The 17,026-nt window shown below is 39.7% G+C and overlaps 1 protein-coding gene across 2 annotated transcripts in view; it reads right to left on the reverse strand.

Moving 5' to 3' along the window:
- Nucleotides 1–17,026, reverse strand: part of LOC124612663 (arginine--tRNA ligase, cytoplasmic) — a 126,729-nt gene that overhangs the window by 52,919 nt on the left and 56,784 nt on the right. For both annotated transcript variants that reach the window (XM_047140985.1, XM_047140986.1), the window contains exon 7: nt 10,077–10,218. In XM_047140985.1, the coding sequence (XP_046996941.1) occupies nt 10,077–10,218 (142 nt within the window). The remainder of the gene's footprint in view (nt 1–10,076; nt 10,219–17,026) is intronic.

Raw genomic sequence — 17,026 nt, forward strand, 5'->3', positions numbered from 1 at the left:
TAGGTCAATATTTCATACTGAAGTCAGTGGTGATATGTAACCACACATTCGAAATTACCCCATAAATTACTTATTTACGGACACATGGTTAATGGAAAATTTTTTGCTTCTATTACCACATACATTGATCATCCAGAACATTATGACCACCAATCAAATTCCGGTAAGTCTACCTTTGGCACAGATAACACTGGTGACACGTCATGGCATGGAAGCAATGAGGCCTTGGTAGGTCACTGGAGGGAGCTGGCACCACATCTGCACACATCACCTAATTCCCATAAATTCTGGGGAGGGGAGCAACGAGCTTTGATGCCACACTCAATCGCATCCAAGATGTGTTTGATCTGGTTCAGATCTGGCAAGTTGGAGGGCCATCACATCAACTGGAACCTGCCACTGTGTTCCACGGACCACTCCATCACACTCCTGGCCCTGTGATGTTGTACATTACCTAGCTGAAAAATGCCACTGCCATTGGGAAACATGATTGTTATGAAAGGGTGTACGTGGTCTGCAACCAGTGTAAGATACTATTTGGCTATCATGGCAGCCTGCACGAGTTATGCTGCACTTATGGAATCCCATGCAAATGTTCCCCAGAGCATAATGGAACCACCGCCAGCTTGTCTCTGTCCCACAGTACAGGTGTCAAGGAGCCGTTCCCTGGAAGACGATGGATTCATGCCATCCCATGAAAATGGTATCGTGATTTATCAGACCATGTAACACACTGCCACTGCGCCAACGTCTAATGATGATGGTCAGATGTACACTTCAGTCGCAGTTGCCAATGTTGTTGTGTTAACATTGGCTCATGAATGGGTCGTCGGCTGCGGAGGCACATTGTTAGGAGTATTTGGTGCACTGTGTGTTCAGCCACACTTGTAATCTGCCCAGCATTTATGTTAATTCCGCCGTAGTTCGCTGCCTGTCCTCTTTTACCAGTCTGCCAAAGGTACAATGTCTGACATCTGTAATGAGGGGTAGCCACCCAACCCCACGACGTCTGGACTTGATTTCACCATGTATTGAAGACACACACCACAGCATTCCATTAACACCTGACAAGTCAAGGAACTTCTGAAATGCTCACACCGAGCCTCCAGGCAATCAAAATCTGTCCTTGGTCAAACTCAGATAGATCAAGCGCTTCTCCCATTCTACAAAAGAACAGCACGCTCACTGATACTTCATGCACCATGCGTGTGTATGACAAACAGTCATTCCTCACCAGGTGATGCAGCTATTGCCTGGACTGGTTTATATCGATAGTATGAGGTTCATTCAAATGAAACCTGGTCAGTGCATCTACCTTTGCCTTACATGTAAGGTGGCACCACGTAACTGTGGGTATGGTGACGCCATTTATTGGTGGAGAGACTGAAGCATGCGCACCTTTTGATGTTGTGTAGCACCAGTGTGGTTTCATGCCAAAGTGAAGGTGGTCACACAAGTTATCGTCCACTACTGAACATGCAGGCAAGTAAGCAGGAACAATGAGGAGTGATTCGATTTTTGGCGGTGGAGGGAGTTGGAGGCCGTGAAATGTATCGACGGATGAAGGCTGCGTATGGTGGGCACAATCTGAGTCATTCAAGTGTTGTCAAATGTTGCAAACGATTCCTTGTGGGGCGGAAGTCACTGGAAGACAATGCTCGTCCTGAACAGGCTCATCGTGTCATCACATCGGAAATGGTTGCGGAAGTGAATGCTTTAGTCTTGGACAACCACAGAATCACCGTGGACAAGATCCATCGGTTACTGGGTATTAGTGTAAGCACCGCCCACACCATAATGCATCAACACTTAAACTTTCGAAAAATCTATGCGCAGTGGGTTCCCCACCAACTGACTGCCGAATAGCACAATACTCGAATGGTGATGTCTTTCAGTCATCTGCATGATGAGGAATATGGCTTTCTGTCGCATATTGTCACAAGTGACGAAACATGGTGTCATCATTTTGAATCGGAAAGCAAGCGTCAGAGCAAGCAGTGGAAACACGCAACTTCACCACCTCCAAAGAAATTAAAGGCCATGCACACCTGTTCTGGTAAGGTCATGATGTCCTTTTTTGACCACAAGGGCCTATTGCTTGTCGAGTTCCTGGAACGGGGAACCACCATCAATGCCCAGCATTATCAAACCACTTTACAGAACCTTAGACAACCCATCAAATCGGAACGTCGAGCTATGTTGTCCAATGGCATTATTCTCATGCATGATAATGCCCGCCCATGCATGGCCAATGCGGTGAAGATGACATTGCAGCAGTTTCGGTGGGAAACGCTGGAACATCCACCGTACAGTCCCAACCTTTCACTGTATGACTTTCAGGTGTTTCAACTTCTAAAACTAGCTATTAGCAGACATCAATTTGCAATGGACAACGAAGTGTGTGACTGGGTCCAGGCCTGGATCCGATAGCAGCGTACTAGCTTCTTCAAGGATGGAATCAACCAGTTAGTGTTACAATGGCATAAATGTGCCAACAGTTTTGGCGACTGTTTTTGATTATGTGTACTGTGTATAGCTACATTTTTGAGTTAATAAAATCATTACCATTACTTCACACTAGTGATCAGGTTTCATTTGAATGTCCCTTATAGATCGGTGGTCATAATGTTCTGGTTGATCAGTGTACATTCATCTGTGTCAATTCTGTGCAGTAAATACTCTGTTTGAACTACTGGATAAAAACAGCAGCTACATATTGTAAGAGAGGGGCAGTGGCTTTTTGCAAACCAGCTGCTGTTCTCCCAAATAATGAACGTAGGAAAGGTAACAACTCACTGTATAGTTGAGACATTGAATAATTGATAGGCACATAAAACAGACAAACAAAATCGCTAAACTTTTGGACGAATCCTCCTTCACAGCCAACACAACACATGTACATACAGACAATACATATAAAGTTGCATGGGAACATTTTCCTGACTGATGGCAGCTCAACTGGGGTAAGGGGTTGCACCAGATGAAGTGGATAAGAGCAGAAAGGAAAAGGCATGTGGGAGGGGGGGGCTTGGGGAAAGGTGGCTAATACCAGGGAGGAAGGGGCAGCAGACCTGCGAGATAGGATTGTGAATAGGATTGTGACACCCATGAGCTAAGAAATCAGAAATGAGTTCTGTGTAATCACTGTGATCTCACAATTTCTGCCTATAAAACATTTTCAAAGACTGCTGTAATTTTATTTTGATACTTAATCTCTTTTCAGAGAATGTTTAACAATTACTTTGACATACACACATTTTGGACACATTACGGAGTCTGTGACATGAAAACACGTTACAAGGATGAAGTGTATTCTTTACATGGTGACTAACGTATACTAATACTTAATCTGCCAAACTGTTCCGTTTGAGCAAGGTAATCTTTTTCCTGGTATTTTCACTGGGAACTTCAGTACAGCTTCGGGCACAGCAAAGGTTTTATTTCATTAAAATCAAATTATGGAAAGAAAAGATACCATAATTGAAAGTTTTATCCATATTAATATTATAAATACAAATGGAACCTTGTCAATGATGTTTTCATGACAAACTTGCGGAAGTGATTTTGATGAAATTTGATACTGAGATAGCTTGAACCATGATGGAGAACATAGGATGTTTAGAAAGTGTACAAATATTTATTGACTTGAAGAGTATTACGTGAATTACAGAAAAATATTTACTCTTTGTCTTCTGACCCTCTTCATATTTGTGAAAGTGCTTTTATTGGTTGACGTGTGCTACATTATACCATTCAAAGTAATGAATACAACACTTATGCCATCTTCAATGTGTTTAATCCATACTTCCACACATTTGTTGCATAATTTACATGCATAATTTGTAGCTACTTCAATAGCACAATACATGCTCCTGTCCATGCTTCTCTGTACGCATTGCTCGGCAGCGACAATGCTATGTCAACACTTTGCGCATTGGAACAGCTAGTAGCAGGGAGAGCAGGGCACACATCATGAGCTATGCTTACCCAAACAGGCAGACACATGAGGGCAGCTGATGTTACTGCACATACAACCCTCACCATCATTCATCGTAACAAAACTACTGATATGCAAGTGCAGCTGCAGGTAACAGCTAGCTATCAAAATAAATTCACACCGGTTCCTGAAAAAGTTAGAGAAATGAATGATAAGCTACACAACTCACTATCAGCCCACAACCGCTGGTTACCATAACCATTAGAATACACATGTAGTGTGTATATTGTTCACAGGGACATAACAGGGACAATTCTGGGCTTAGTTTTCACTTGACAGGGTACAAACGTTTTCCCATGGTGGAAGTGGAATAAACAAAGAATACAACCATTCTGTTTGCAATTGATGAACTTTTTATGGTTTTCATCTGAAGCATGGTTTATAGAAACCACCTTTTTCCAGGTATCACTCTTCCTCTAATGAAGCACATTTGCGATTGCATTCACTGTGTTGCTTAATTTTCATGTTACACCCTCCACAGTCACAAAATACAGCTTTGTAGAGGCCATCTGATCTTGACAATCTGTCATTTCACCCTATCTGTGCTACTACATTGCAGCATAATCATGCACTCAGCTTCTGTACATAGTCACAACTAGCTCCACTCCAGCATGCTTCAGTGAGAGACAATGAGTCGACCAATATGAAGAGAATGGAGTGCCATGGTTCTCTGACTCCTCATACATGCAGAATTAGTGGAAGAAATGCCAGTAATGCACTAATGTAACAGCAACACCTTGATTTCTAGTGTATGCAACCCTCAACATGAGATCTGTACTCACTCCATTTCTGATCTCGACCATGAACTTGTTCTGGCCAGGGTGTGGTGTAGCAATATGTAGTTCAATCTTAAAAGCAGTTTTGAGCCTCTGCAGAAACTATACTGAAGATCCAAAGAAACTGGTATACCTGACTAAAATCGTGTAGGGCCCCCACGAGCACGCAGAAGTGCCGCAACATGACGTGGCATGGACTTGACTAATGTCTGAAGTAGTGCAGGAGGGAATTGACACCATTAATCCTGCAGGACTGTCCATAAATCCGTAAGAGAACGAGGGGGATAGAGATCTCACCTGAACAACACATTGCGAGGCATCCCAGATATGCTGAATAATGTTCTTATCTGGGGAGTCTGGTTCAGAAAAGTGTTCCTGGGGCCACTCTGTAACAATTCTGGACAAGTGGGGTGTCACACTGTCCTGTTGGAATTGCCTAAGTCCATTGTAATGCACAATGGGCATGAATGGGTGCAGGTGATCAGACAGGATGTTTATGTACATGTCACCCATCAGAGTCATATCTAGACGTATCAGGGATCCCATATCACTCCAACTGCACACACCCCACACCATTACTGAGCCTTCTCTAGCTTGAACAGGCCACTGTTGACATGCCAGGTCCACGGATTCATGTGGTTGTCTCCATACCCATACACGTCCATCTCCATGATACAATTTGAAACAAGACTCACCCAACTAGGCAACATGTTTCCAGTCATCAATTGTGCAATGTCAATGCTCAAGGGCCCAGGTGAGTAGTAAAGCTCTGTATTGTGCAGAAAATTGTTCTCCCTGTTCTGCGGTCATAGGCATTACACTGCACCTGGTACACGCGGCGCTCGGGGACCACAACACAGCTATGACACCTGAAGGTGGCCTTATAACAGTCCAAAACCGGTCGTGTGAAAATAAAGAAATCTACAAATGAAGCGGTATTTTCAACCTCTGCAGTTATCAAGGGTACACGAGTGAGCCTTCAGGTCCAAAAGCCCATATTGATGATGTTTCATTGAATGACTCACTTGCTGACACTTGTTGATGGCTCAGCACTGAAACCTGCAGCAATTTGTGGAAGGGCTGCACTTCTGTCAAGTTGAACAATTAATTCTCTTCAGTCATTGTTGGTCCTGTTCTTGAAGGATCATTTTCCAGGTGCAGTGATGTCGAAGATTTGACGTTTTACAGGATTCATGATATTCACGGTACACTCATGAAAAGGTCATACGGGAAAATCCCCACTTCATTGCTACCTTGGAGATGCTATGCCCATCACTTGTGCACCAACTGTAACACCACATTCAAACTCACTTAAATCTTCATAACCTGCCATTGCTGTCATATATAGGCATTGCCGACAGCTGCGCCATATTCTGCCTGTCTGCGTATCTCTGTATTTGAATATGCATGCCTATAACAGTTTCTTTGGCGCTTCAGTGTATATGGAGAGTGGAGCCCAGGTGGCTGGCTCCCACACTATGTGAAGTGCCATATGGCATGCCACAGTGCACTAGAATGCAGCAAAAAGCTAAATCGTACACCTGGCTGTTATTCTAGTCCATACATTTCCATAAACCAATGTTAATAAAACTTTGACCTATGTAATTACATGCACAAAAATCCATTAACTGAAAACAAATTACAGGTGGCATATTATTAAAAGAAGTAGGTAGTGAATGGGAAAAGTATGTGAAGATATGTTTATTTGAAGTTCACGTGGCATTTTGAAAATAGTATTTGGGAAATTAACACACACTCTATTTAAGAGTTATTATTGGTCAGTAAGTGGTTTTTCTGAGTTATACGAGAACAGGTGCTTCTCTCACTGGCCATCACTATAACAGATTCCCACATTCTGGAGCTGGATGTACTGCGTGGGCTACAGTCAGAAATCATAACTGAATCACCAGTGCATAAATCTGTCTTGCAGGGGCTCCAACAGTTTTTAAAATGTTGGCAAAATGCATTTTTGAGAAACCAAAGGGATCACAGACCATCAAAAGAAGGCATGTTTATAATTAGTTGTTCTGATAAGGTATTTTGATGAAGTGAAACAGGTTTTTCTTACTACATGTCTTAACTCTGTGTCGTATATATTTCGCAGAAGCCACATACAAACAAGTAATGGACTGTTTGGTATTTTTGGCACTATGGTTTCGAAACAGGAACAATGTAGTTGGATCAAGATTGAATGTGCTAGAGGTCCTATAGCACGACAGTGTCATTAAGGTCTTCAAGAGGTGTGCGGGGAATCGGTATTGCCGTACAGAACAGTGGCACGTTGGGTAAAAACCTTCAACGAAGGTCAGCAAACTATGGCAGACATGTATCGGGCAGGTCATCCTAGCATCTCTGAAGAAGATATGCATGCATTTTCCACGTTAGTGGACAGTGTCGCATTAGTTGACACCATACAATTCACGAGTTCGCCCATGAAACCGGATTAGCGCATATGACTATGCTTCGCATCCTGAAGGAACATCTGGGCATGCAAAAAATTGCATCACGATGGGTTCCACATGACTTGACAGAAATGCAGAAATGGACATGTTACAAGGCTTCTCAGGCACACTTGGAGTGCTGTGAGCACGAAGGAGAGGCTTTCTTACACCGTATCATAACACTGGATGAGACATGGGCCACATCGTATGAGCCAAAACTGAAATGCCAATCCAATGAATGGCATCATTACGGGTTGCCGCGAGAGTCAAAAGAGCATCAGAGCCCCAGAATGGTTAAAGTTATGGTGATTCTAGTGTACAACTGTGATGTTGTTATCCTAACGCATTACGTTCCTCCACTATCAACATACAGTATTACTGTTCGTTTTTGGAGCATCACCTGTGACCAGCCTTGCGAAAGAAGCAGCAACACTTTCTGCACAACCCACCCATCATTTTGCATGACAATGCGCGGGCGCATACAGTGCAAGCTGTGGCTGCTCTGTTCGATCGATGGGACTGGGAAGTACTGTACCATCTACCATACTCTCTGGACTTAAATCCTTGTGACTTTTAGTTGATTCCGAAGATAAAGGAACCACTTCGTGGCATTCGCTTCAGAACTGTTCCAGAGATTCGAAAGGCAGTAGACCAGTCCAATCACACCATCAACAGAACAGGCTCTGCTAACAGTATACTACACCTTCCACATCTCTGGCAACGGGTTCTACACAACGCTGGTGGCTACTTTAAAGGACAGTAACAGGTGCAAACATGTAACACTTCTGTATCGGTTGTGAATAAATAGTAGCCACTGTTTAAGTTCCAACCCTCATAGAACCATGCCTTAGTCACGATAGTATAGAAACAGCAGTTTCAAATCTGTTTCGTTAGAGTGCAGAATCTGAAGATATGGATGATGATGGTCACAAAATTGCAGATGATGTAGCACACAATGCACAAACAGGAATGTTTACTAATCCATTCCATCTTATACTCATTAAAGTTTGCTAATAAACCACAGCCGGACAACCCTAACAGGATGATCAATTGTGTAATATATGACCGACACTAAATTAACAGAATCTGTCGAGTTTATTATTCAGGAAGAGATCTATCTTTAGATTAAGCAATGATTCTTTGGAGCGGGAGATTGTCCTTTAGACAATATTGTCCTTTAGACAATATTGTCCTTTAGACAACATATACAAATAAAAGGCGTAAATATGGCATCAAAATGTTCATGCTAAACAATCTGGCTGGTCTTTTTGCATTTGATGGAGAAGTAGGTGCATGTTGCCCATTATATTTACATGGACAATTACTACAACAGCTGAATTAGCTTATTCAAAACTGAGTAAAGAAAACACAATTGCTTGATATTTGCAATGGTGAAGACAGGAAAATCGAAGGCTAAACAAGATGATAGTTAATTTCCACAGGATTTAAGAACACAGTGGTACAAGTGACAAATTCATGCCAGCAAACAATCTCAAAACTGCTACGAATGGTCAAATGCAATGTGAATGTGTATGGAACTGATGGACACAATCAGATGCTGTCATATTGTTTATGTGAACAGAGAAATGTCTGCTGGCCTAAAAAATTACTCTTCTACTTAACTAACATGCTACTTTTCAATTCGCATTATCTTTACAACAAATATTCAGAGAGTAAAATGACGCTGAATGATTACAGAATAAAAACAATAAAGGGGCTATACTTCCTCCAATGGAAATTAGAAGAGACATGAGAAAGAAACCTCATAATAAAACAAACAGTGTGCAAATACGGGAACCAACCGAAGGAGAAAACAAATCATGAGGAAGAAATGTAAAAATGCATTGAATAGGGCAAGCGTACTGACACATCTTATCAGCGTAGAGACTGTCCAAACAATGCTGGACATGGTTTCGACTGCTGTATAACAACACATGATCAGTGAGCATTTTGTTTTATTATGGATGTTGTTAATATTTCCAGAGAGGTATATTTTCTTCATATGAATAAGGTCAGATTATCTTTTGTTTTCATGTTTTCTCATTGTTTCCATGTTCTCACAGCAAAATTTTTTCTGCTTTTCCAAAGGCACACATTTCCTCATTTGTTTCTTTTCATTGGAAATAAATCTGAAGAGCTATTGAAATTGTTCAAAATTATGCTTATGATGCTTACAAGCTTATCACGTGATCCAAATTGACTAATGGTTATGTGTGTTGAATTAGCTGTCAGTTTACTATCACCTGTAACGAGCCAGATACAAAAAGTAATATGCAATGCAACTGCACACATAAAAATGACACATGTAGCATTACAAGACTCTTATCAAAAATAGATATCTATCACTTTCATTAAATTTATGGAAGGTATATTTATGGGCATAAACTCCTAGCAGGACAGAGAGATCCAGAGGACATCCAGTTGATACCTGTCTGAGGTCAGTTTTACTGAAAGAATAAACTAAAACAGCAGTTCTATTTAAAATTACAGTGCAGCCTAACTTCAATTGGAGAATACCTACATTCTCAACAATCACACTATGTGCAATAATTGATAAATTCTTTAGGGAACACCCATAACGATCACATGAAATCGCATAAAATGATAAAACACTATCAGTATTGTCAGAGAGACTTTCTTCCTTTCTATCTTTCTTCTTCTTCTTGTGGGTAGTTAAATTTGAGAAAATTAAAATTGAGCTGAGTTTCTGCATCTTAAGAAGCCCTGTATCAGATCATTCAAATGGAAGAATCCTCTTGATGTCAAAACAGTAAAGATGTATGTACTCGTCAAATAAATTTTTTTGCAGAACAAAAACAAAAGTAAAAAAATTTTAAATTTAAATCAGTTTATTTGTCTCACCTTTCCTTGAGACAGAGCAAATGAGCTCCCAAGCACTTGTTACCTCCGGATGAAATTTTTGAAGTTTGACAACACATTCATATGCTTTTTTCTTGAAATCTTGATCATTATCGAATCGAACTTTTGATTCCTTGTAAAATGCCTGTAGCAAAAGACAAAGAGTAGGTGCTATATTAACATGTATCTAAAACACTCATAACATAAAACAAAATGTTTCATGACTGGCCACACATGTAGAAGTTTGTTGTATGTTAATGCTGCTAAGCAACAGAATGTCAGATCATCTCTACAACACAGTCTTTTTTTTGTTGCATTATTTCTTTATTTATTTTGCTCCCAAGAATTTTATCCTGACAATGTGTAAAAGATATAGGACAAATCGTGTGCATAGAAACAGAAAAAATGCAGCAGAGAACTATAGTAAAGCACAACAATAAGCTCTAATAATGAAATTATATGGCACAGTTCAACAAAAATTATGTAACTTATGTGTTAGATTTGTATACAGCAATTTAGTTCCATTGTAAGAGTCACAGTAATATGAATTGTAATACTAACAGTAAGTATAATAAACATTCTAGCAGAGTTAATACAAATTTGTCTTTACACATTCATCAGCTGCATAAAAAGATTGTGCATGCGATGTAATACATTTAATACAAATTTTTCTTTACATATTCATCAACTGCATAAAAATAATGTTTAACTAAAATGTTCTTAACTTGATTCCTAAATGTATATTGTTTTCTTGGACTGATTAGGGTAATTTCTTGTGGGGCACATTACCCACACTCCTTGTCAGAAGCAGATTCCTGGTCAGTCTCTGGCTCTTAAGATGAATGTTTGCACTAGAGTGTATATTACATACAGACAAATATTTTTAATTTCCTGAATATTGGTTTAATGGCTGTTAGAGAAGACACCTGTTCCATTACCTTTACGAGCTTCCTTTGCATCACAAAATTTTTCCTACGTACTGACACCCAGAACGGGGTGCCATGAGAGAGAGCTGAATGCAACATAAACTGTCTTTAATATTGTGCTATGACAGTAACACAGTGAGATAGGCAAACACAAAGGTTGCCATTAATCAGAAACAGTCAAGTTGTTATTTGTTACTGATTTGTACTAACTCCCTGAGTTCTGTCCGAGATCCTTTTTATAACTTTTATTGTATCTACTACTGCCGGAATATTTTTGTCACAATTTTCTCCCAGAGGTAAATTTACGATATATTTTTACTTCGGCAGCTGCTTTAAGAGTTATTAAAATAAAAATCTCTGTATCTAGTTTATAACAGATAACTTACCGAGAATATTACCAATGAACGTTTTATCAATCCAAATACTATAACTCAAACACATAACTTTTTGTCTTTGCCAGAAAAATTTACTTGACATTCAGAATACGTGCGGCTCTTAACTAACTCTATCAATATCAATGCCTTTTCCATAACGTTTACAACTAATGTGGAAGTACTTTACGCATGCCACAAAAAAGGATACAAATTTCGTTAACTATTTTTTTCATTTTTATTAACAACATACTTTTTAAGGATTAACTGATTTGGAATTAGGATTCAGAGCCTGAAAATATCTTTTAGTACTGTCTTAACACACCAACACATTTTCAATAACATATTACCATCAGACGAAGGGGTACTTTATGACTAGGGAAAAAAATACTAATTTTATTAACTGTTATTGACTTTATCAATAACATACTTTTTAAAGAGATTGTGATTTATAAGTAGGGTTCAGAAACTGAAAATACTTAATATGTGAAAATCCTTTGTGAAAAGTCGCACCTACTACTACATATCAGTTCAATTTTTGGATTAAGTTGAACTGAAAAAATTGAAACAAAGAATCTGATAGAAGATTTCAATGAGAAGAATAAATATTTTCTTCAAAATTTTAAAGTACATGACCAGAATACAACATTTACAAAAGTGGACATAAGGTACCTCCACCCCCATCGGTATCCCTAGGGTTGAGGGCCTTGAAGTAGAGCAGCCCCAAAATATATATTAAAATAAATTTCTCAGTAATAGATTACAGAATTTAAATTGTCAGTATGCATTTTGGACATTTCCCATACAAACTTGCATAATGAAATTCACTTTCTGGAACTGGGGATATTGAGTGATGTTTTTCACTCAGGCAGTAACTAGTCTTAAGGCAGTACATTGACATACCAGTTAGCAGAGATTTTGTGGCATGGTTTTCTATGAGGACAGCTTTTATCGGGCTCCCAAAGGCTTGGTCCATTCAGCCTTGCCTCCAACATCACAAGCAGAACTTGGGAGATGTCATACTGGGTTTTGCCCTATTCTGTTGACGTTCATATTTGGTGGGCTTTATATTATAACTTGTTGTTGTTGTTGTTGTGGTCTTCAGTCCTGAGACTGGTTTGATGCAGCTTTCCGTGCTACTCTATCCTGTGCAAGCTTCTTCATCTCCGAGTAATTGCTTAGTGTATTCATCTCTTGGTCTCCCTCTACGATTTTTACCCTCCACACTACCCTCCAATGCTAAATTTGTGATCCCTTGATGCCTCAGAACATGCCCTACCAACCAGTCCCTTCTTCTTGCCAAGTTGTGTCACAAACTCCTCTTCTCCCCTATTCTATTCAATACCTCCTCATTAGTTACATGATCTACCCACCTAATCTTCAGCATTCTCCTGTAGCACCACATTTCGAAAGCTTCTGTTCTCTTCTTGTCCAAACTATGTATCGTCCATGTTTCACTTCCATACATGGCTACACTCCATACAAATACTTTCAGAAACGACTTCCTGACACTTAAATCTATACTCGATGTTAGCAAATTTCTCTTCTTCAGAAACGTTTTCCTTGCCATTGCCAGTCTACATTTTATATCCTCTCTACTTCGACCATCATCAGTTATTTTGCTCCCCAAATAGCACAACTCCTTTACTACTTTAAGTGTCTCATTTCCTAATCTAATTCCCTCAGCATCACCCGACATAATTCGACTACATTCCATTATCCTTGTTTTGCTTTTGTTGATGTTCATCTTATATCCTCCTTTCAAGACACTACCCATTCCGTTCAAATGCTCTTCCAAGTCCTTTGCTGTCTCTGACAGAATTACAATGTCATCGGCGAACCTCCGTTTTTATTTCTTCTCCATGGATTTTAATACCTACTCTGAATTTTTCTTTTGTTTCCTTTACTGCTTGCTCAATATACAGATTGAATAGCATCGGGGATAGGCTACAACCCCGTCTCACTCCCTTCCCAACCACTGCTTCCCTTTCATGCCCTTTGACTCTGCCATCTGGTTTCTGCACAAATTGTAAAGAGCATTTCGCTCCCTGTATTTTACCCCTGCCACCTTTAGAATTTGAAAGAGAGTATTCCAGTCAACATTGTCAAAAGCTTTCTCTAAGTCTACAAATGCTAGAAACATAGGTTTGCCTTTCCTTAATCTTTCTTCTAAGGTAAGGTGTAAGGTCACTATTGCCTAACGTGTTCCAACGTTTCTACGGAATCCAAACTGATCTTCCCCGAGGTCGGCTTCTACCAGTTTTTCCATTTATCTGTAAAGAATTCGCGTTAGTATTTTGCAGCTGTGACTTATTAAAGTGATAGTTCGGTAATTTTCACATCTGTCAACACCTGCTTTCTTTGAGATTGGAATTATTATATTCTTCTTGAAGTCTGAGGGTATTTCGCCTGTCTCATACATCTTGCTCACCAGATGGTAAGAGTTTTGTCAGGACTGGCTCTCCCAAGGCCATCAGTAGTTCTAATGGAATGTTGTCTACTCCCGGAGCCTTGTTTCGACTCAGGTCTTTCAGTGCTCTGTCAAACTCTTCACGTAGTATCGTATCTCCCGTTTCATCTTCATCTACATCCTCTTCCATTTCCATAAAATTGTCCTCAAGTACGCTGCCCTTGTATAGACCCTCTATATACTCCTTCCACCTTTCTGCTTTCCCTTCTTTGCTTAAAACTGGGTTTCCATCTGAGCTCTTGATATTCATGCAAGTGGTTCTCTTTTCTCCAAAGGTCTCTTTAATTTTCCTGTAGGCAGTATCTATCTTACCCCTAGTGAGATAAGCCTCTACATCCTTACATTTGTCCTCTAGCCATCCCTACTTAGCAGTTTTGCACTTCCTGTCGATCTCATTTTCTTCCTTTTTGCCTGCTTCATTTACTGCATTTTTATATTTTCTCCTTTCATCAATTAAATTTAATATTTCTTCTGTTACCCAAGGATTTCTATTAGCCCTTGTCTTTTTACCTACTTGATCCTCTGCTGCCTTCACTACTTCATCCCTCAAAGCTACCCATTCTTCTTCTACTGTATTTCTTTCCCCCATTCCTGTCAATTGTTCCCTTATGCTCTCCCTGAAACTCTCTACAATCTCTGGTTTAGCCAGTTTATCAAGGTCCCATCTCCTTAAATTCCCACCTTTTTGCAGTTTCTTCAGTTTTAACCTACAGTTCATAACCAATAGATTGTGGTCAGAGTCCACATCTGGCCCCGGAAATGTCTTACAATTTAAAACCTGGTTCCTAAATCTCTGTCTTACCATTTTATAATCTATCTGATACCTTTTAGTATCTCCAGGGTTCTTCTATGTATACAACCTTCTTTCAGGATTCTTGAACCAAGTGTTAGCTATGATTAATTTATGCTCTGTGCAAAATTCTACCAGATAGCTTCCTCTTGCATTTCTTACCCCCAATCCATATTCACCTACTATGTTTCCTTCTCCCCCTTTTCCTACTCCCGAATTCGAGTCACCCATGATTATTAAATTTTCGTCTCCCTTCACTACCTGAATAATTTCTTTTCTCCCATCATACATTTTATCAATTTCTTCATCATCTGCAGAGCTAGTTGGCATATAAACTTGTACTACTGTAGTAGGCATGGGCTTCGTGTCTATCTTGGCCATAATAATGCGTTCACTATGCTGTTTGTAGTAGCTTAACCGCACTCCTATTTGTTTATTCATTATTAAGCCTACTCCTGCATTAGCCCTATTTGATTTTGTATTTATAACCCTGTATTCACCTGACCAAAAGTCTTGTTCCTCCTGCCACCGAACTTCACTAATTCCCACTATATCTAACTTTAACCTATCCATTTCCCTTTTTAAATTTTCTAACCTACCTGCCCGATTAAGGGATCTGACATTACACGTTCCGATCCATAGAACGCCAGTTTTCTTTCTCCTGATAACGACGTCCTCTGAGTAGTCCCCGCCCGGAGATCCAAATGGGGGACTATGTTACCTCTGGAATATTTTACCCAAGAGGACACCATCATCATTTAACCATACAGTAAAGCTGCATGCCCTCGGGAAAAATTACGGCTGTAGTTTCCCTTTGCTTTCAGCCGTTCGCAGTACCAGCACAGCAAGGCCGTTTTGGTTAGTGTTACAACCTATGAATACAGCATCAACATATTGAGGATCACTTACAAATGCTTCGTTATTGGTATGATTTGTTGTAATAAAATGACAAGAAATGTCACATTGATAGTTAAGGAATTTTCATATTTCACAGTTATTGTACTATAACTTCTGTATTATGAACTGCCATACCAAGGCTGAATGTCTATGTTAGTTCCGATCACTAAATGTCTTAAATCTCCACAGTATGGAGACCACGAACTATGCATTCTTCGGAGATTTTCTTATTCAAGTTGTGGTTATATTCAACCATACAACACAAAAGCATAAAATAACATGAGAAGTCCCTAATTCATCTCAAAATACAACATTCAAACACTAAAAAATTTATAGCTGAGCCTTCTTATATTTCTTATGTGATTGGTACAAACACTGCATGTGGTGGATGGATCGGGATTCTGATGGTTCACTATGTAATGTTATTTCTTTACCTTTCTTTTATTTTGGTACATACCATGTGTTTTCTTTGAACTCTTAGGTTAATCTTTGACATACTGTCAGTTTGCAGTTGTTTATTAGGGGATCTGAATTTAAACTCCAACTGTTGTAGGTCCCTGGTACTTCACATCCTTTCCAGCATCTTGTCTCCTTCCCTATACAAGATTTGGAGTATAAATTTTTTCTCACAAACATATATTCACCTTTCTTCTCTCTTTCCTAATTCTTCCCTTCCACCCCTTTCTACAATAAACTGCTAAAAATATCCAGAAACTAGAGGTTCAAAATGTGATTTCCCCAGTTTACTTTTATCAGCTTTTTATTGTGAATTTAGATTTCTGTCAGTTTACTGACATATATGTCCATGTCCTAACAGCCTAGTTTCAAAAATAGCTGTTAAATTAGGATTATTTTAGAAAATTTCACTCCACAGCAATGTGTGCACTGATATGAAACTTCTTGCCAGATTAAAACTGTGTGCCAGACAGAGACTTGAACTCAGGAACTTTGCATTTCACAGGCACGTGCTCTACCGACTGAGCCACCCAAGCACAACTCACAACCCATCCTCATAGCTTCAATTCCACCAGTATCTCATCTCTTACTTTCCAAACTTCACAGAAGCTCTCCGGAAAAACTTGCAGAACTTGCACTCAGTACATAATTTTACTCTGCCAGGAAGTTTCATATCAGCATACACTCCACTGCAGAGTGAACATTTCATTCTAGAAACATCCCCCAGGCTGTGGCAAAGCCATGTCTCTGCAATCTCCTTTCTTCCACAAGTGATGGTTCTGCAAGTTTCGCAGGAGAGCTTCTGTGAAGTTTGGAAGGTAGGAGACAAGGTACTGGCTGAATTGAAGCTGTGAGTAGGGATCATAAGTCTTGCTTTGGTAGCTGTGTTGGTAGAGCACTTGCCCGCAAAAGCCAAAGTTTCCGAGTTCAATTCTTGGTCCAGCAAACAGTTTTAATCTTCCAGAAGTTTCGTAGGTTTATTTTACTTTTATTTTTTGCCATGATTGTACATAAGAAATAAGCACTGAGAAGAGTAAATTTTA

The sequence above is a fragment of the Schistocerca americana genome, chromosome 4 (assembly GCF_021461395.2).
Source record: "Schistocerca americana isolate TAMUIC-IGC-003095 chromosome 4, iqSchAmer2.1, whole genome shotgun sequence".
Taxonomy (NCBI): domain Eukaryota; kingdom Metazoa; phylum Arthropoda; class Insecta; order Orthoptera; family Acrididae; genus Schistocerca; species Schistocerca americana.